Source organism: Tursiops truncatus, chromosome 15, assembly GCF_011762595.2.
Source record: "Tursiops truncatus isolate mTurTru1 chromosome 15, mTurTru1.mat.Y, whole genome shotgun sequence".
Classification (NCBI taxonomy): Eukaryota; Metazoa; Chordata; class Mammalia; order Artiodactyla; family Delphinidae; genus Tursiops; species Tursiops truncatus.
Window position 1 is genome coordinate 28,290,609 of NC_047048.1, and position 21,506 is coordinate 28,312,114.

The window sequence follows — 21,506 nt, forward strand, 5'->3', positions numbered from 1 at the left end:
AATTGACAATCCTGCGATTGTATGTAGCTATGTGAGTGTTTGTGATTCTTTGTACATTCTATATTTATAAAATCCTCAAAGGTGAAAAAAAATCTCCCTCCCCCAATGCTACCCCTGGCCCAAACAAATTTAATTAAGAAAGGCAGAAAAAAAAACATTCTTTTGGTAAAGACTTGGGAACTGAGGCTAACGTCTGTATAATTACAAGTGGGCTCTAAGAGTTCAGAAAACATGGCTTTTTGTTAGTATGAGAGTTTTTAACCTTTTAACTTTTTATTTTGAGGTAATTAGAGGCTCATAAGAATTTGCAAAGATATTACAAGAGGTCCTATGTCCCCACTACCCAGCTTTCCCCATGGTAACATCTTACATAACTATAGTACACTATCAAAACAAGGAAATCGACATTGCCACAATACAATTAAGTAGATTCTATACCTTACTGGGACTTCACCTGTTTGGTTGCACTGCACAGCCTGCAGGATCTCAATTCCCCAACCAGGGTTGAACCTGGGCCACAGCAGTAAAAGCTGAAAGCGCGGAATCCTAACCATTAGACCACCAGGGAACTCCCTTTAATGTCTTTAAGTTATAAAAACAATTTGCTCATCAACGAATTAATGGATAAACAAGAAGTGGTACATCCATACAAGGGAATATTTCTCCACCATAAAAAGGAATGAAGTACTGATACATACTACAACATTTTGAAAACATTTTGCTAAGTGAAAGAAGCCAGATACAAAAGGTTATATATTGTATGATTCCATTTATATGAAATGACCAGATTAGGTAAATCCTAGAGATAGAAAGGAGATTGGTGGTTTTCAGCAGCATTGGGGAGAGGAGATGGGGAGCATGTTCCCATGGGAATGGGAACCGTTACCACAACAGTTACGGGTTTCCTTATGCCATGATGAAAATGTTTTGGAACTATATAGAGGTGGTAGTTGCACAACACTGTAAATGCACTAAATACCACTGGATTGTTCACTTTGAAATGGTCAGTTTTATGTTATTTGAATTTCATCTCAATAAAAACATTTTAAAAGCAATTTGCTTGTTGTAGAGAAGTCCAAACATAAAAGTATAAGCAAAAATTGACAATTTTTTCTTCTCCCAGCTGCTCGCCTCTCCACATCCAATCCCACCGCACAAATACACCTTCCCTTAACTGCTTAATAGGTAACAGCCCATGTTTTAAAAAGCTTTATAACATACAGAGAGATACATATGTTTCCTTCTCTCCTGAATGTTTACTGAGCACTTTATCCATGTCAGGCAGGCAATGTTGTACCTGATGGGAAACTCCATGGTGAATAAGACAGACTGATGGAATTAATTTTCTAGTAAGAGGTGGGCAGTAAGCATGGGAATGAATATGAATTTCAGATTGTGAAAAAATGTGAAAAACTAAAAGTAGATAAGATGGTAGAGAGTGATGGTTGGCGGAGGGCCAGGGTGGCTAGGAGAGGTCTCTGAGCTGAGGACACAACATGTGAGCTGAATGACAACAAGCTAGAGAAGTGAAGATCTAGGGAAAGAGCATTCAAGGGAGAGGAAAAAAAGCTAGATATCTTTACAGAAATAGGAGTGTACTAGGTACATTGATCCACTAGGTACATTGATCCACTAGGTACAATGTACACATGTTAGATATCTTGCTTTTCCCCTACTTTGCCATATATTATACATGTATTTCCATGTTGGCCTCTCACTCTTTTTAATAGCTGCATGTTATTCCATAATATTGATACACCATCACTTAACCATTTCCCTGTTGATGGACATTCAGGTTGTTTCCAGTTTGGAGCTACTGCAAAAAATGCTGGAAAGAACAGCTTTTCACACTTGTGTTCATATTTCTGTAGAAAACATCTCGTGGAGTGGGACTGCTACATCAGTGTCCATTTGTGTGCACACATTTTCACCCACTAAAAGCCCGGGACAGCTTTGACTTTTCATATCAGTCTCATGTTCAGAAGTATAAAAGATAAACTCTTAGGTTAAAAAAACAAAACAAACTACTGTGTATTTGATTAAAGGTGCTAATGCTGTGACCCTGATTTAAAGGCAGAATAACTAAGCGGGGGGCTTGGATGACCACAGAGAATGAGAGAGAGAGAGAGAGAGAGAGAGAGAGAGAAAGAGAGAGAGAGAGAGAGAGAGAGAGAGAGACTGAGACTAGGAATGCCAGCAGGGGGGATTTGCATTGGAAGATGGGAATATCTGTGGTAAAATGGCTCAGACTTGAACAAGCATAGCTTTGCAAAGTTAAGCTGTTGTCAAGCTAACCCTGTGTGTGTATCACAGGGAATAGCAGGACGTCCTTGGAAAACTATCTCTTAAAGTTGACAATCCTGTGTCTCAACAGCCCCAGATGAATGTAAAAGGGCAGTATCGTCCCAGACTCCCTACTGATTCCTGCATTCAAAATTTATTAAGAATGTTTTTTATGCCAGGCATTATACTGGGCATTACAAATATAAAGAAGATGAATAAAAGATTCTGACCTCAAGTTGCCCAGTCTTAACACAACAGTAATTACCAAGACATTGTAAATCAACTATACTTCAATTTTTAAAAAAAAAGAAAAACGTGGGGAAAAAAAAGAGCTTCTCCCTTTCCTGCTTGGAACAGTGTCTCTACTCAGGCAGGTCAAAGCTTTTGAAAACAAACAGAGTGGATTCTTTCCTGAATAATTATCCTATTCAGGGACAGTTAATGACATCAACTTTTCTAAGCTGCAGTCTTAGCAGTTTCTTTGTCCCTACAAAAAGCTCCAAAAGAAACTCTGCTAATTTAATTAGATGTGAAGAACTAACCTATCAGAGTGATCACCCAGTGCCCTCCGGGTGATTCCTCTTGAAGTATGGTATCTGATGACAAGGGTTGAAGAAGGACAGTGTGGTTCACCATCTGAGTCAGTTGCTTGTGTTGACACTTTCTTAGGAGTAGGTTGGGGAGAGCAAATCTTGAGTCAGAAGTCACTTTAGGCACTTTATTTCTGACACATTGTGTTTTCTTCTTCTTGTGACTCTGAGTCAATAGCAAGGCAGGTCTTCTATATATGGAAGAAGGTCTGATTTTTATATCAATCATTGGTAAATTCTCTGTAAACCTGAGGGCAATCACTTAATACCGACTTTAAAGCAGGTCACATAAGAAAGATCCAGTGGGGTCTTCAGAGAACTATATTAATAGGCTGTAAGCAGATTTTTGTATTAATCAAAGGAATAAATCCTCTGTTGTGGGGAGGAAAAAAATGTCCATGTCCAGAAGATTTCAGGGAGCATGAGCCACAGAGCTGTCGAGAAGCTCAAAGCCAGCCTTGTGGTAATGGAGGTCGCCGGTTTCTTTACATTTATAGAGCTCAATTTCCCAAGTGTTATGTGTTAAAGAAACAAAGCATCCATCAAATTTGCTAATTTAATATTAAACACAATTTCAAACCACTTAGGACTGGTTTTCAAAGGTAACTGACAGCTTTGTTTTTGATTTGTCTCATTAGGCTGAGTCCTCTTTTACCTTTAAAATAGATGTTTAAAATTAATACCTAGATCTAGATTTTGGACCTTAACATAAGGCTGTTAAGAAACATTCTTTCTGTGTTCCCTCCCTGTACTCTGTTATTTCTAGCTAACAGGTTAGTTGCACTCTGTCTAGACTTCTTGCAGAAAAATATCAACAATATGTTTTTCTCTGTCTTGGGCTCCACGAGGGTGAATTAAAAGAAAACTTAACAGGTACTTTCCTACTTCGAGCAGTTGGGTCTACGTATTTATCTTTCGCTTTTTTTCTTTTCCCATGTTTACGGAACCGCAACCTGGCAGCGTGAGATGCAGTCAATCAAGTATTTCGGGAAAACCTGAGCAAATCCGACCATTCAAAAGAAAACCACTTCACCTGAAGGTGTATAACGACGCTGGACGCACAAAAATAACCCTGTCAGTTGGGTCCAGCTGGCTACATCATGGAATATGGCAAACTTCTGTTTAGTTTGCAAAGCCCTTGGCCGGGAGGAGGAAGGGACGGAAAAGTTTGAGTGAAGGCTTTAAATGACTAGTCATACAGACAGTGAGTCATTGTAAGTTTCCAGTTAATAATCCCCTCTGCCGGGGTAGAACCTGGGCCAGAGCGCTTTATGAGCCACTTTGCAGTTTTAGTGGTAATGGGTCACGGTTTTATTGTCTCTTCCACCAAATGAATACAGAAAATGAAGGACGCCCTGCGTCGCCTTTGAAATGTAGGGCAAACTCTGGCTGGGGGCGGGGAGGAGGAAGGTGGAAAGAGAGAACACTGTACGGAGACTGTAAGGCAGGGAACGCAGAGGGCTGATGAAAAGAGAAAGAAGGAATTTTCAGGAGTTGAAAGCTTTTTTCTCCACCTTAGAACTGCTGTTCGTTTTCCCGCGTCCTGTGTAGAACAGGACGGAGCGGGCCACCCCCGCGAGCTGAGAGACTCACGGTCCGCCGCCCCGCGCCGAATCGCACCAGGGCTCGCTCTCACCCCTGCCCCCACCCGGTGACAGGTGGGGCAGCCGAGCTTCGACCAGACCTCCGCCTCCTCGCGCTGCATGCCGGGAGCCGGCGCCGCTTCCGGTTGCTCCGGGCCCCGAACTCCGACTCCCGTCGGCCCCCGGGAAAACCGCAGAGGCGTCGCGCGGGTCCTGTCGGAACTCGTAGTTCCGCCTTCTGCCGCGCTTCATAGGTGGAAACGGGGTTGACCGGGGCCGAGAACTACCGAGGCGAAGGTACGGGTAGCGGCGAGGGGTCAATCTGCTCCGGGCGTGGGGTTGGCGCTGAGACGGTCGGAGGTGGTTGGGGCTGGGTGGGAGGAGATCCGCTCGCACACACGAGGAGGGTTGAGCCGCTGCTGCCGTTGTCGTCGCGAGTGCGGAGTCGGGACTGGAGCTGCTGCCGCGACGACGCCGGGAATTGTGCCGCTAGCCCCCGGGCTTTCTGCCTCGCCGCTTCCCTGGGTCAGCGCGGCCTGCTCCTCCCCGGCCCATAGCCCCCGCCTCCATTTCCCGCCCTCGCTTTACCACACACACGGCCCCCCCGATCATGGATCCTGGCAGTGGTGGCGGCGGTGGTGGCGGTGGCGGCGGCGGGAGCAGCAGCAGCAGCGACTCAGCACCGGACTGCTGGGACCAGGCAGACATGGAAGCCCCCGGGCCAGGCTCGTGCGGCGGCGCCGGCGGTCTCTTGGCGGCGGCGGCCGAGGCCCAGCGTGAGCACCTCAGCGCGGCCTTCAGCCGGCAACTCAACGTCAACGCCAAGCCCTTCGTGCCCAACGTCCACGCCGCCGAGTTCGTGCCGTCCTTCCTGCGGGGCCCGGCCCAGTCGCCGGCACCCCCACCTGGCGTCGCCGCCAACAACCACGGAGCCGGCAGCGGCGCGGGAGGCCCTTCGGGTAAAGGGCCGGGACGCGGGGCAGCCCCGGGACGCGGGAGGTAGCCGGGCTGCGAGAGCGGGAGCAGCCGGCCTGGGGGCCGGAGCTCACCTGGGATGGGGCCCGGGATGGGGTCGAGGGCGCGCCTCGCCGGGCCGGGGACGCGTGGCCGTGGGGCCGGGCGGCACGTGGGGTGCTGACAGCGGCGCCCGCTGTCCTGGGTGGGGCGGCCCCGGTCCGGGGAGGCGGACTGCGTAGGCTGACCGCGGCGGAGGGCCGGTCGGGGCGGGAGCAGGGTGCCGGGCACACCGGAGGGGCCTGGTGTCCGCTCCTCCCCCCCGGGGCCGCAGTTCCCCGCTGGAAGTGGGAACAGTATGGGACGGAGAGGGGGACGGCCGCGGGTCAGTGCCACGAGGCCTAGAAGTGAGGACAGATGGAGCCAGGAGGAGTCGGCCGGATGGGCGTTGAGAGAGATGAGGAGTTGGGGAGGACGACTGGTCGAGTTTTCCCTTCACCTTGGGCCTAGGCGAGAGAGCGTCTCTCGCTGCAATTTCTATTACTGAAACTGTAATTACATTTAACAGATCTACGGCACCGAACCGTCCTGAAGGAATCCCAGGATGCATTGCAGTCTTGCGATGGGGCAGAAACTGTTGGCTATCTATAGATCTTTTTCACCCTTAGCATTTTGTAAGCTTGTGAAGTTCACAGTGTCCCAAAGTTAGAGTTCCTCACTTAACATTAAAGTGTGTAGGAGACTACGCTGATTTGTGTGCCCTTTTTATAAGTGGGATTTGGACTCTTCTCCTTAGTTGGTGACACGTTTAGAATTTTTATTGCGTTAAAATTGTTTGCCTTATTAAGGTTGCTTGGTGTAACTCTCTCTCTGTGCTCCTGTGTCAGGAATTAGTCTGTTCAAACTTATTAGGTGTCACACGTCGTTTTGACCATAGCGAGTAGATAGGCTTTCTGTGGTTTCAAGTTAAGTTGTCTTCAAAACTCTGAGTATTTAGGGGCTGCTTAAGTGATGGCATGCTTTCAGGTACTGATTTTGTAGGAATGTCAAATGAGTGAACTTGATTTCTCTTTAAAGTTCTATATTGTAGCATTTCTTGGACAAGTAGACATTGTAAAAGTGCTCTAGGAGTTTAGTTTCTTCAGAGACTTTGGCTACAGTTTTCTCTCTAGAGGCAAAAAGCGAGTTTGGGGAAATGTTTCTGGGAAGTATGTCTGTGAGCACACAGTTCGGATTTGCTTGTTTTATTGACTGGTATTTCTTTTACTGTGTGAAGCCGTTGAAGTTTGCCCTTTGAATAAGGAAGCTTAGCTTTGCTTAGACCAAGTCCTTTGGGCCACATAAACTAGTTCGCTTACTAACTCCTAAAAGTGCCTCTTTCCCCAAACCTTATCATGAAGTTTGCTTTTATCCAGCCATTTTATTTTTTGGCCCTCCCTCCTAACTCTGGAGTTGCCAGTCATCAAGGGACCATCGTCCTTAGAGCAGTGGTCTGGAATGGTGGTCATTCTTGAGTAAGTAGGCATTACCTCTTATGTAGAAGGACTGTCTTTTCTCTTCCCGGTATTTGCCAATTTGCAGTTTTAATCCTTTGCTCTGTGACACTGCTAGAAATTGGAGATGTAAGAATGTATAGGAAAGTGGTTGTCCCTACCTTATGGTCCCTACATTGTGGTCAGTTTTTTCTTTTTTTAATCAGAAACCTATCTTGGTGTTACTGACTCTATCAGCTGCTTCTGCAAAATGCCAGTTAATGTTAAAACAACAACAGCAACAACAACAACCCATCCTCTGTAGGATGTCTGTTTGGAAAAGAATGGATTTTCTAAATTGAGGTCCAGAGTTAATGTGGCACCGTTGGATTGCATGTTCCAGCTCATTCAGGTCCATAAATTACCAGCATCAGAGCAGAGAACTATGGAAGAAGCAGGGAAAAAATTGGAAATAGCACTTAGGCTGAAATTTACAAAGGGGAAACCATAAAGTTTGCAAGTTTTTTATACTGAGGAAACGGACTGTAGGGCTAGCATGTTTTCTTCTGTTGTTAACCCATAGCTGAAATTGGTGGTGGGTGTGTTTTTAAACTAGATACCAGGGGAGCTCTTGAAGGAGTCTAGAGGTAGAGCACTAGAATGAATGACTTTTAAAATGAATGAACGACTTTTAAAATGTATGTGTCTAGTATGAATATCTGTCATTCTCTGGAAAGAGGGCTAGTTTTCTCTTTTTCTCTCTTCCTTTCTTTTTTCTTTCTTTCTTTTTTTTTTTTTAAATTATTTCAGTGGTGCTTTGAGCAGCAGGTAGAGGAAGATGCTTTGGCACCAAGCGTCATTCACTTTCACTGGCAGGCTGCTGGTTAATGCTTATATCCAGCTATCTCGAGTCAGAACTTGGGATTCAGTGTTGACCTTGGATCCCTTTGAAAATTTTTAATATAGGTTTCCAGAGAAATGATTAAGTAGAACTCATGTAAGTGTAATTAAGTATAATTCACTTACGAGCAGTTCTCTACAGATGCAAGTAAAGTGGCTAAGTGATGGTCGTTTAGAGTCCCTGAAATGAATGAAAATGTAGACAAGGGTTGTGTGTGCTAGAACAAACATTTTCTGTGATCGAATGTACTTATTTTCAGTTTCAATTTGCACCAAGTTCAGTCTTGCTCTGTCTTTTTTAGTGTGAAATGAGAAACAGGTTCAGCAATGTTAATCAGGGTTACTTGGTGTCTTGGTCTGTTTGGGCTGCTATAACAAAATACTGTAGACTTGGTAGCTTGTCAGCAACAGAAATCTATTGCTCACAGTTCTGAAGCCTGGAAGTCTGAGATCAGGGTGCCAGCCTGGATGGGGGAGGGCCCTCTTTCCTCTTCTGGATAACAGAATGCATACTGACTTCTTTCTGTGTCCTCACAGGGCTGAAGAGGCAAAGGAGCTCTCTGGGGCTTCTTTTAGAAAGGCACTAATCCCATTCATGAGGGCTCTGCCCTCATGACCTAAGGCCTCCCAAAGGCCCCACCTAATACCATCACTTTGGGCATTAGGATTTCAACATACGAATTTTGGGAGGAACGCAAAACATTCAGGCCATAGAATCTGGACTTTTAGACACTGCCAGAGCTTCTAAAGTAATGGTGTAGAGTTCGTACAGTTCTTTCTGTCATCCCACCCTCAATGCCTCTCAAAACTCTGCGGTTGTAAAATGGGTATAGAATAAAAGTAGCAGTCCCCAGTGAGCCCTTAGAGGGGGCTTATCTCCCAAATATAACGAATTATATTGAATTTTAAAGAGAAATGTTCTGTTTTGTAGTGTTTGGTTTTTGCTGAATGCCTTGTGGAGAAGGGACTTTTTTTTGATGGTTGTTACGATTCACATACCATAAAATTCACCTTTTAAAAGTTCAGCGGTTTTTTAGTATATTCACAAAGTTGTGCTACCGTCCCCACTTGGTGGATGCTTGTTAATCACTGAATTTTCCCAAAGGTGACCTCCTCAGGGCCACCAGAGTAGAGAAGATCCAGAGTCAAAGTAATGGTTGTTTTGTCCAGAAGGGCTCTTACACTTTATGTTAAAGAACACCAGCTGACTGATCGTTAAGTTTACATAGATGATAGATATGGTTCTCCACTTGACACTTGTTTTTCTTTTCCTATGTGACTGAAATGCCTGCAATAACAATTCTAATAGAAAGGATTTTTCAGATGGGACAGTGAATGGGATACGTGGGTTGAGGAGATTAGAGAAAGTATTGTTCCTGGAGTATTATTTCTTTTCCTACCTTGACTTACTGATTATTAGAGATCATTCGGTTTTGGCTCTTGTTTCATGATTTTACATGTTGGAACGGCTCAGGTGTGAGGATATAGGGAACAAGTGAGGGCATCCGCTAGTGCTATGCCATGTTGAGCAGCTGTTTAAACTGTTAGAAATTTTGATTGGGAATAAACCTTCTTTATTTTTTATTTATTTATTTTTTTGGCCATGTCACTGTATGTGGGATCTTAGTTCCCTGACCAGGGATGGAACCCGTGCCCCCTGCAGTGGAAGAGCAGAGTCATAACCACTGGACCGCCAGGGAAATCCCATGTGAATAAACCTTCTTTAGAGCAGGTTTTATTCAGTGCTTTTTGCTTCTGTGTGTGTGTGTGTCCTTTGTTTATTTTTCACCTTTTCTGGAATTGTACTGCATGAAAAGATAACAATTAAAACATACCACAGCGAGTTAGGGAAATATTGTAGAGAACAGATTTTAGCCTTGTTTTTTTTGCTGGGGAGGAAAGTTAAAATAGCGTTGTCTTTCTGATTGGAGAGAAAGGAAGGAAGAAGAGATTTGATAAACTTTTGGGGTGAGTTAGCAGTATTAGAATGAAATTTTTTGAGATATGAATCTCTGGTTTTGCTCAGGTATATGTATAGCAATTAGTGAACAGACATTTGCCTGCCTACAGAAGGCAGGATGCTGTGCTAGGCACTTGAAGTGGTACCACCAAAATGGAGAACTGTTTCTCAAGGAGTCTAAAAGGGATCAGATACCCAGTTTACTCTAATGGAAGACACTTCTTGGTAAGAGGGCCAGGTACAGGGTGTAGAGGGCTTTCAAAGCTGAGAAGAATTGTTCACAGGTACCCTTGTATATATTCAGTCGTGAAATCTTAAAACCAAAGATCTGTTTTCTACTAAGTGTTCTTTGTGAATACCATAAGATTGGGGGTGAGTTTTTTGAGCTATAATTAACATATAAAATTCATCCTTTAAGTTTGTTAGAAATTTGCTAAAGTAGAGCATCAGTCATCTTTACACTACTTGTAAGTAGAAGCTTGTTTATTCCATATCAAACAGGAGTGAGTTACTGTGATTCTGGCTGTCTATTGGGCATGTTAATTTAGAATTTCATCATTCTATTCACAGTTCTTAGAAATGTTGGGGAAGCAAGAATTTGGCTACTTAGTTGAAGGTCCTTGATCTTTCTGCCGTCCTCAGACTCCTTTTTTAGCTGTCAGTTGCTGATTCATACCAAAGCTTCTTAAAAGGTGTGTCCTTGTTTTCAGTAGATTTTAACAAAGCGTGGCTGGACTACAGATGTGTAGTTGGTTTTTTCCATAAATCACTTTGTTCTAAGGAAACCTAGTCATTACAGTACTCTAAGTTAAACCAGTGCCCATTATACTCTACTTCCTAGGTGAGAGAAACACTTAGCAAGGATTTTTTGAGCATCTTTCACTAGCCTAGCTTGAGAGTGGTCACACCAAATTCCAGACCACATTCTGAAAAAGTAATTGTATGTCACTTCACTTGAAACAAAAAAAGCATACCTTAGCAAACTACTATGTATAAAATAAATAAACTACAAGGATATATTGTACAGCACAGGGAATATAGCCAGTATTTTATAACAACTATAAATGGAGTATAACCTTTAAAAATTGTGAATCACTGTGTTGTACACCTGAAACTTATGTAATATTGTGTATCAACTCTACCTCAATTAAAAAAAAAAGTGCGTACCTTAGGATGTCACTGGGGAAAATTCCCAGTTGACTAGTTCTATAGAACTCCAGTGGGTTACTGTACTGCTAAGTAGTCTGTGTCCATCTTCTTTGCAGAGTTTGGTTGCACATGGGTGTTTTTCTGTTTCCTTTGTACTTTTTTGTGGTATCTGAAATTAAATATCTCATTGTTTTTGCAGTAGATAGGATATAAATCATAAATAAGACTATCTTTTAGGTTTGTTTTAAAAGAGGGGAATTTTAGTTACTCTACAGAAAAGCCTAATCAGGTTGATACGTGGCATTGCTTTAGTGACTGAGTAAATAGGTTCTTAGAATGTTAGGGCTAGAAATGACCTGGCAGTAATACAGCCTCATTTTCAGATGAAGAAACTGAACCCTACAGATGCTGAGTGAATGCCTAAGGTCACTCACAGATTTAAGGACACAGTTGAGTCTAGAATCCAAATTTGCCAGCGCTCATTTAGTGCTCTCACTGCCACACCATGCTGTTTAATAATGGAGAAAAAGGGCATGCCTAGAGCTAATTACTACAACCTGCATGGATTTTCTGAGAGAGTGGCCCTGGAATTTGCTTTTCTTTATTTCATTCTTAAAAGTTTTTGTAATTATTACGGGGCTTTGAAATGCTTGTAATAATATTTTTTTTTTTTTTTTTTTTTTTGTGGTACGCCGGCCTCTCACTGTTGTGGCCTCTCCCGTTGCGGAGCACAGGCTCCGGACGCGCAGGCTCAGCGGCCATGGTTCACGGGCCCAGCCGCTCTGCGGCATGTGGGATCTTCCCGGACCGGGGCACGAACCCGTGTCCCCTGCATCGGCAGGCGGACTCTCAACCACTGCGCCACCAGGGAAGCCCTCGTAATAATAAATTTATTGAGCAGTTACCATGTGGTTAATATGCCCTTATCTTCACAACAACCTCTTGAGGTATAGGTACTGTTGACCCATTTTTACGGATTAGAAAATTAAGGTTCAGAGAAGCTAAATAAACAGGTGAGGTGACATCCATGAATAAATGGAGGAGTTAGGATTAGAATCTAGGTCTGATTTCAAAGCTTATTCCTAGTAATAGTAACTCCTAGTTTCCTTGTGATTGGATATTAAACGACCTTTTTGGCTGAGACACTTTTTCAGAAACTGGGCCTATGAGTTTGTGCACTATGGCACCGTCTCTATGTTCTTTCTCAGTAGTAGCTGGGTGACATTGTCATAAGTAGGCAATGCTCTAATTTAAAGTAATATTTTGAAATTACTTCTTCATACATTTTAGGAAATCATGTAGAATACTTTAAACAGCTCTGTTCACCACTGTCTGTAACATTGTGTGTTTTTATTTTTAGAGTGTTAGGTAGTTAAGGCAAAACCAGGGACACTTGTATATGTTCTGTGGGCTTTTCTTTCTGATGTCTGCCTTTACTATTTAACAGTGTTGTCTGTGGGAGAAAAATGCCTCAACGTGCAGTTTTGGTAAGACTATATGGTCACCTGTGTGCTAGAGAATTTTAGTTTTTTATTCAAGCTGTACTTTAACACCTCTTGGGTATTGTTTCTCTAGCTCCTTTCTTAGAAAATTGGCACATATAAAATTGTTTTTACTCTACTGAACCCTAACGGAAACTGCTTGAGTTAATTCAGTAAAAATTAACTGTATATTTATTCTATACAGTACACTGTGCCAACCTGTGGAGATTACAAGAGTAGAGACAAAAAAGCCTCCATATTTCAGAAAACCAGTCATTCTGGCAGTCCATAATCTCCTAGGGAACAAGAACTAAGCTATGTGTGTAGGTGGGTCTATAATTGAAAGAAGGGTCATATCCTAGAGGAGTTCAGAAGAGAGCTCATTAGCCCTTCGGGGTGGTGGGGTGGACCGGGAATGGGATAGAAGTGGAAAACCAGATAAGGCAAGTTCCTACCGCAATTGAGGAGACTACTCCTTCAGAGGAACTAGAACTGTGTACATGTGGCTATTTAATTTTAAAATTAAATAAAATCTAAAATTCAGTTCCTCGGTCACAGTAGCTACCTTGCAAGTGCTTTAATAGCCACATGTGGCTAGTGACTATCATCACAGCACAGATATAGCACATTTCCACCATTGTAGAAACTCGTATTGGACAGAATTGTCACACTGTTTCTCACTTCCATGCAGTGTAGGACATTTGTGACTTCTGTGACAACACTGAAGTTTTTATTTTTTTTCTTTAATGAACACACCATTTAGCTAACAGGCGTAAGATATTTTAGTTAGGATGGCTATTTTAAATATCTGTATTTAGTGTGTAAAGAGGATTAGAGATTGGTTTTATATCTAAAGCAGTGCAGATTTAAATTGCTTATTTATGAAATATATGGATTAAGCACTTTTCTAGAATTGGCCATACGTTTGGGGCTTCCCTAGTGGCGCAGTGGTTGAGAGTCTGCCTGCCGATGCAGGGGGGGACACAGGTTCGTGCCCCGGTCTGGGAAGATCCCACATGCTGCCGAGTGGCTGGGCCCGTGAGCCATGACCGCTGAGCCTGCGCGTCCGGAGCCTGATCTCCGCAATGGGAGAGGCCACAACAGTGAGAGGCCCACGTACCGCAAAAAAAAAAAAGAATTGGCCATACGTTTGTGTTTAAAACATGTAGCTGGAATTAAAACATGGTTTTCATTACCTGACACATGTATGTTCTTGACTAACCTGTACTGTGAACTGGCAAAATAGGAGTCTCCATGTTGAAGTCCTTTGATCCATGATCAAATCTTTAAAAACTTTTTTATATTCTTTAAAAAAATCGAGCTGAAATCCATATAACATAAAATTAACCATTTTAAAGTGAACAATTCAGTGAAATGGGTTCTCTTGCTGTGGAGCATGGGCTCTAGGCCCATGGGCTTCAGTAGTTGTGGCACATGGGCTCAGTAGTTGTGGCTCACGGGCTCTAGAGCGCAGGCTCCATAATTGTGGCGCATGGGCTTAGTTGCTCCGCGGCATGTGGGATCTTCCTGGACCAGGGCTCGAACCCGTGTCCCCTGCGTTGGCAGGCGGATTCTTAGCCACTGCGCCACCAGGGAAGTCCCCACCTCTGTCTAGTTTAAAAATATTTTCATCACCCCAAAAGGAAACTTGTACCCATTAAGCAGTTACTTCCCATTCCCCTTTCCTTCCAGCTTCTGGCAACCACCAATCTGCTTTCTGCCTCTCTGGATTTACCTATTCTGAATATTTCTTGTAAGTGGAATGGTATAACATGTGACCTTTTGTGACTGGCTTATTTCACCATGGTCAAATTTAACTAGCAATTTTAAGACCCAGATTATCATCTGTGTTAAACCACAGTCAGTACTGTTGCCAGACTGTTTTTTGGTAAAATCTTTTCTTGTTTTAAAAATTGTGGTAATAATTTTACCACAGTTACTTCTCTTTTTAACTTAGGGTGTGGCAGTTTTATTCACTCATACACTGATAACTTTCCTACTTAATTAGAATTATTCCTTTGAACACTTGATAAGGTTATGTTTCTGAACATGGAGATACCATTGGAAAATATGAAACCATAATTTCATTCCTTGGGAGGTTTACTTCTCTTTCACTAACAGATATGAACCATGCAGGACTTGAGAAATCAAGCACTAATAGTCACCTGTTTGCTAACCATAAACAAATGACTTTGGGCCTAGTAGAATTCTAAGTCCAGGATCAGTAGTAGCCAGTAAATCTGGATGTGATATGCACTTTGAGTAAGACCAGAGTAGAATGAACAAGAAGGGGTTGCATGTGTGTGTGTGTGTGTGGAGACTGGGTACAGCCATACTGAGAAGCTTAAATTTAGGGAACATCTTATTATTATATCTGTGATTTTTCTGGTTCATTATTCCAAAAACATCCATCACTTTGCAGATGTCTCTAGCATTGCTATTAAGTTTATAATGTTATCCGTGGTCTGAATGCATGGAAAGCTTTTTTCCACTATGGGAAAACTATGGTCAACTTCTTATTTGGGGCCCCTTTAATAATATCATGAGCTGTATATTAAGCATTTAATTGCTTTTGGTACTTGACTCTGTAAGCTTTATAAACTTAAAACAAACATACTATAAAAGTTAAGATATTTTGAAAAACCATGACCAGATTTTGCATTATGCATCCATGGGGGTGATTTCATGACTGATGTCACTGTCATGAGAAGTGCCTTACAGCCTAATGCATGTATTGTATACTTGTAAATTTAAGAGTTGGTTCTAGAACTAGGTGATCAGGTGTATGTACTACTTCATTGCTCACTTGCAGTTTGGGTCATCTTAATAAGTGACAGGAGAGCCCACCATACCAGTCATCTCAGTCTTTTCCTGCCTTAAAATATTTGTACATCATCACTTACTCTGTTTACTTTTTCTTTCTTTTCTTTTTTTTTTTTTTTTTGTGGTACGCGGGCTTCTCACTGCTGTGGCCTCTCCCGTTGCGGAGCACAGGCTCCGGACGCGCTGGCTGAGCGGCCATGGCTCACGGGCCCAGCCGCTCCGTGGCATGTGGGATCCTCCCGGACCGAGGCAAGAACCTGTGTCCCCTGCATTGGCAGGCAGACTCTCAACCACTGCACCACCAGGGAAGCCCTCGGTTTACTTTTTCTGAGTGATTTTCAACAGGGGCTGTCTGAGGAAGGGCAAGATGACACTTACATAACTTGGAAAAGCCCAGTTGAGTCTGATATGTTAGATAGTAGTTATCTATTTCATAGGGTCTTCAGGGAAATTAAATGAGATAGCAGTTAGCACATAAGGGCTCAATAAAAATTAACTGGAGTTAGGGTAATTTGCCACCAACTTCACCCCTATCTCCAGCACTGTATGGATTGGTGAGTGCTTCTTATCCTTGTCTAGCCCATAATAGACACTCAGTGCATGTTAGCTGATAGAATTGAATTGATACTCAGTCATGTTTGGAGGTGGAGACTCATATTTGTTGAATATCTACTAGGTGCCACAAGTTATTTAATTGATACTATACAAATGTATTCTCTCATTTAATCTTGTCTGGCAGATGGCATGCCATTTCCATGATTCCAGTGAAATAATTGTATCTCATAATTTATAAATGACAAGCCAGGATTTAAAGCCAGGAGTCAGCTCAGTTCTGCCCTCTTGCTACTACCCTGTGCCACCTCCTCCATCCCTAGGGTGGTATGTGAACTTGATTCATTTATAGCACTGCCTGGCTTTCTCTGAAAATTGAGTAGTTTTTCCTTATCTTACCTATAAACTTTTTAAATAGGAAAACAAAGTAAGTATATTACGTCTGAAGTACAATTCCTGTTACCTTCCAAACCGAGTTCAAAGGATTTTTTCCCCCCAGTTTCTGTTAAAATACCCTGCTTAACCACATAAGTTGGGGTCATCTTAGACTTTGCATACTTCCTTTCTTCCTACTCCTGTCAGATATTGCTCCCATTATCTTTGCACTTAACACCTCCTCTAACTGTACTGCTTATTTGTCCTGATGGCATACTTTTTATAAGTAGTGTTTTTGGTCTTTCTGCCTTGTAGTCTTTACCTCTCTGGTTCATCTATGCACTACCATAGAATGATCCTCCTAAGTAACACTTGGCTGGTATGTCACTTCTTTCCTCAAAACATTGGTTGCCCTTTACCTTTCAGGGATAGGAATTACATTTTTTTTTCTTCTTCTTTTTTGGCCATGCCGTGCTGGCTTGCAAAATCCCAGTTCCCTGACCAGGGATTGAACCCAGGGCCATGGCAGTGAAAGCCTGGAATCCTAACTACTAGACCACCAGGGAACTCCCAGGAATTACTTTCTTCAGCACTTCATGTTATTGAAGATTGGGCCCAAAATTTTGTTGACTTATGGGTGTTAATACTTTCTGGGCATTGATTTTATTTTTTTCACACAAATCAACAATGTATTTCAGTTATTTTAGATCTAATAAAATTGCAGCTGTAGAATTCCAGATTCTATTCCATAATACAATATTAGTGTTGATTTTATTTTTAAAAATTTTTAATTTTTTTGTTAGTTTCTGCTTTATAACAAAGTGAATCAGCTGTACGTATACATCTATCCCCATATCTCCTCCCTCTTGCATCTCCCTCCCACCCTCCCTATCCCACCCCTCTAGGTGGTCACAAAGCACCGAGCTGATCTCCCTGTGCTATGCGGCTGCTTCCCACTGCTATAAGTTTTACATTTGGTAGAGTATGTATGTCCATGCCACTCTCTCACTTAGTCCCAGCTTACCCTTCCCCCCACCGTGTCCTCTGAGCAATGATTTTAAATGTGAGTTTTGCAGGTTATTCTTTATTGGTGTGCAGGATTCATGTGACTTCAAATTCTTTGATGTCTTTGTGCATCTTGTGTGTGTTTTTTTTTTTTTTTTTTGGCGGTACGCAGGCCTCTCACTGTTGTGGCCTCTCCCTTTGCGGAGCACAGGCTCCAGACGCGCAGGCTCAGCAGCCATGGTTCACGGGCCCAGCCGCTCCGCAGCATGTGGGATCTTCCCGGACCGGGGCATGAACCCGCGTCCCCCGCATCGGCAGGTGGACTCTCAACCACTGCGCCACCAGGGAAGCCCTTGTGTATTCTTTAAAGCAAGAGTACTTAGATATTGGAGTATCATTTAGGTTTATCAGATATAAAAAATAAACTTATGTATTGGGGTATTAGAGTATATTTCACATACATCTCTTCCAGTGATGTCATAAGATTTGCAGTATGACACTTGTGGAAACTGGATTGTTGCTTGACCTTAGAATTCTAATATATGACAAAACTGGCATCATTGTAGTCACTTTTTATGAGATGATGTAAGGGCCTATATGCATTTCAGAGACTATATGAATGTCCTTTTAATTTTATTGGTATTGAATAGAATTTATTCAAGGTTCTTGATAATACATATGATTATAGAATCTTAAAAAGGACTGATCATTGCCTTCTTGGGCTAGAGCTACCAAGGGAGAATCTAGAGAAGTAATGTGTATTTGTTGAGCAGAATCTTACTTATTTGATCTGTGCTGGGCTGTAGATTACTTTTATAATATCTGTAAAGGAAAAGTTTATGAAGCAAATTCAGAGAATAAACATGGTTTTGTGAATACATTTTAGTTACTGAAAATGTTTTAAAATTGGCTGTGATGGGTAGATTTTTTAATAAGTTAAACAGAGGCTTCTAATTTGAAAGCGTAAGTTAGTTGCCATTGTTCTGAATTATTGAGGTTTTTGTTTTGTTATTGAACTTCTATTTTTCCTGTATTTTAAAAGATAAGTAAAATGGATGTATAGGTCTCAATTTTTAATAGAAGCTATTTCTATTAAACAGCACCTGTGGAACCTTCTCAAGAGGAACAGTCATTGTTGTGTGAAGGTAATTTTCTATGATGTGACTCTTTGAACATCTAATTCAGAAAACATTAAGTTGTCTGTGGTGTGTAAAGCTAGATACTATTTTGTAAATATATATTATATCTCAATTTCTTGTCTAGGTTCAAATTCAGCTGTTAGCATGGAACTTTCAGAACCTGTTGGTAAGAAAATTTCTGACCATATTAATACAGTAATATGAAACTCTTTCACTCTCAAGATTTAAGGTACAAATGTAAGTGTTATGCTTATTATAATGCCTACATTTAAAACTGAATCTTTGCTGTTAGGATTTAGAAAACAGAACTAATTGGGCATTAATACTGCCATGATAAATTTATTTATTTATTTATTTTTGCGGTACGCGGGCCTCTCACTGTTGCGGCCTCTCCCATTGCGGAGCACAGGCTCCGGACGCGCAGGCTCAGCGGCCATGGCTCACGGGCCCAGCCCCTACTGGGGCATGTGGGATCTTCCCGGACCGGGACACGAACCCGTGTCCCCTGCATCGGCAGGCGGACTCTCAACCACTGCGCCACCAGGGAAGCCCCATGATAAATTTATTGATAGCAAATATAAAAGAATTGAATGGAGGAAATGCAAAAGTCAGTTTGAATAGTTGTACTTGATCCATTTACTTTGTGAAAATTTTCTTCTTTTTTGTAATGTTCTTACCCTTAAGGGTTTCATATTCCCAAGGTGATTAATAACGTCGATATCAAAGTTCTGTTACTTGCAGAGGAGAAAGAAAAGATCTAAATCTTTTCACACTTTTTTGTATTCTGATTTGGAACTTCCCCTTTCTTCTACTGTCAGGACATCTTGACGATGGAATAACTGGGCTGTTAGGAATGTTGGATCTGCTGTTCATGTTTTGTTTGTCCTTATGAAGATGCTACGTTAAAATAGTCTCTTCTAGTCTCTGAGTCAGAGCTCTGATGTCAGCAGTGAGGAGGCTAGCTTGTCCGTTTCTGTTGTGAAAGAGATTTTCTTGCTTGTGTGTCACTAGAGGTTAGGAAATGGAACTGAATATGTTAAGTTCTATTTGTTATTTGAAAGCATCTGTGTTTTAAAGTACAGATGATAAACGTTTTTCGGAATACTAAGCTAAAATGTCTTATTTCAGTAGAAAACGGGGAGACAGAAATGTCCCCAGAAGAATCATGGGAGCACAAAGAAGAAATAAGTGAAGCAGAGCCGGGGGGTGGTTCTTTGGGAGATGGAAGGCCCACAGAGGAAAGTGCCCAGGAAATGATGGAGGAGGAAGAGGAAATACCAAAACCTAAATCTGTGGTTGCACCACCAGGTGCTCCTAAGAAAGAACACGTAAATGTAGTATTCATTGGGCATGTAGGTAAGTTGTACTCATAGCAGTGATAAGAAATGACCAAAGTTATTGGGTACATCAAACATAGAACATCTTATTTAGCTACTTGGAAGTGTTTCGTGAAACTGAACTAAATTAATCTAAAATGTCTTGATTTTTTTTTTTTTTTTTCTTTGGTGTTACGCGGGCCTCTCACTGTTGCGGCCTCTCCTGTTGCGGAGCACAGGCTCCGGATGCACAGGCTCAGCGGCCATGGCTCACGGGCCCAGCCGTTCCGCGGCATGTGGGATATTCCCGGACCGGGGCACGAACCCGTGTCCCCTGCATCGGCAGGCGGACTCTCAACCACTGCGCCACCAGGGAAGCCCTCAATAGATTTTTTTTTTTAGCTGGCAAGACATTGCCAGTGCTTTATTTTTGAAGGTTGTGATGGCATGGAAGCTGGAAGAAAATAAGCTTCAGTATATTTGTATGTAATGAGTAACTGGTCTATAGACCACTGATGATGGCTCAACATATTACGACATCTGTTAATTAATATAGAAAATGTACCTATATTTTTTGTGTGAACTTCAGTTGATTTTGCGGTATTAACTTTAGGTAGTTTAATTTTGTGTGTGCAAAAAATGAATAATTTGGAGTAACTTCTGGATGTTGTCAGCTTGTTGGTTTAGCACACAAAACAAAACCCTATTTCATTTATTCAGATATTCTCTGCCCATCTCACTTGCCAGAGAGAAGTGAGAAGAAAATAAGGGAATTATGTGCCCCTTTTTCTTCCCTTTATCTTATCTCTGCCTTGACCTGACGATACACCGTTCTACTTTTTTTTAGTAGCAAGAACTCCTTTGAAATTTGTAAAGGAACATCTATACTGGCTAAAAGTGAAAAAGCAGACTACCTAAATGTAGTTCATGGGTCTTTGGCTACTTTTTTTCTCCTTCGAGGCTCCTCTTGGGTAATTCATATTCTGTTGCTGCTGCAGAAGGTCAAGGAGCAATCTGTTAAAGTCTTTCTTTCTTTATCAGTAAAGTAGCGCTAAGTCACTGTAGAGCTGCAGGGGGTCTTAGCTTCAAAGGGAGAAGGTGACTAACCAGAGCTTATGACCCAAATTCCTATCATTGCAGTTGCTTTTTCAAGCTGTAATTATGATGTTAAACCACTTTAGTTGTATTCCTATATAGTGATGGTGTTTTGTTTTGTTTTTATTACACCTGTGGTTTGCCTATTGTTGATGATGTTGTTACTTTTTAGATGCTGGCAAGTCAACCATTGGAGGACAAATAATGTAAGTATATTTTTTGTTAAATATCTTAAGACTCATGGAACATTAATTAAATGTATTTCTAATAGCTGTCTTTTAGATTTGTGTATAAAAATATAGAACCCTAGATTATAAGAAATCTTAGTCTGCTTTAAATATGATTTTCTTGGGAATAATGAATCTGGGGAACTGGTTTTTCCTCATTCATCAACTCCTTGAATATATGTGGATTTAATCAGACAGTCTGGCTAACATGCTGAATAGTTTTTTTTATCACACATACAGAAGGTATCTAGGTATGACAATGCCATGGTTGACTTTTAGTGATGTGTTCTAGAATTGAAAAATAATTAAAATGTCTTTTTAATCTCTCCTAAATTAGACTCATTTCTTTAAACTGTGTCATCAGAGGATCCAGAGGGCATATCTTCATTGTCTTCTTGCCTTGTTAAGTAATCTTAATCAGTAATCTTGCCAATTACTTTCGAAAATTTCCACAACAGACCCTAAAGCAGGCCGTTACACAGGAATCCTTATTACCTAAGGCTCTGTGGAAGGAAGTGACAGGCCCAGTTGATGTTGTGTTTTAGGAGAGTGTATATTTTTTGCTTATGGGCTGGAATTTTCATTGGCATTTCACCAAGATT

The 21,506-nt window shown here is 41.9% G+C and overlaps 2 protein-coding genes across 4 annotated transcripts in view; one reads left to right on the forward strand and one right to left on the reverse strand.

The window, feature by feature from the left end:
* The window catches only part of LOC141276487 (uncharacterized), a 37,185-nt gene extending 32,498 nt beyond the window's left edge, over positions 1 to 4,687 (reverse strand). The window contains exons 1-2 of one of the 2 annotated variants that reach the window (XM_073792299.1): positions 4,388 to 4,687; positions 2,826 to 3,064 (exon numbers count right to left, since the gene is read on the reverse strand). In XM_073792299.1, coding sequence (XP_073648400.1) covers positions 2,826 to 3,064; positions 4,388 to 4,578 — 430 coding nt within the window. In that variant the 5' untranslated portion in view covers positions 4,579 to 4,687. Of the gene's footprint in view, positions 1 to 2,825 lie in introns of both variants that reach the window. The other variant, XR_012326112.1, reaches the window with a different exon arrangement.
* Positions 4,688 to 4,871: 184 nt separating this feature from the next.
* GSPT1 (G1 to S phase transition 1) overlaps positions 4,872 to 21,506 on the forward strand; it is a 31,274-nt gene continuing 14,639 nt past the window's right edge. Inside the window, exons 1-5 of one of the 2 annotated variants that reach the window (XM_019928697.3) lie at positions 4,872 to 5,415; positions 18,228 to 18,272; positions 18,391 to 18,432; positions 19,395 to 19,622; positions 20,850 to 20,883. In XM_019928697.3, the coding sequence (XP_019784256.1) occupies positions 5,067 to 5,415; positions 18,228 to 18,272; positions 18,391 to 18,432; positions 19,395 to 19,622; positions 20,850 to 20,883 (698 nt within the window). In that variant the 5' untranslated portion in view covers positions 4,872 to 5,066. The remainder of the gene's footprint in view (positions 5,416 to 18,227; positions 18,273 to 18,390; positions 18,433 to 19,394; positions 19,623 to 20,849; positions 20,884 to 21,506) is intronic. The other variant, XM_004325166.3, reaches the window with a different exon arrangement.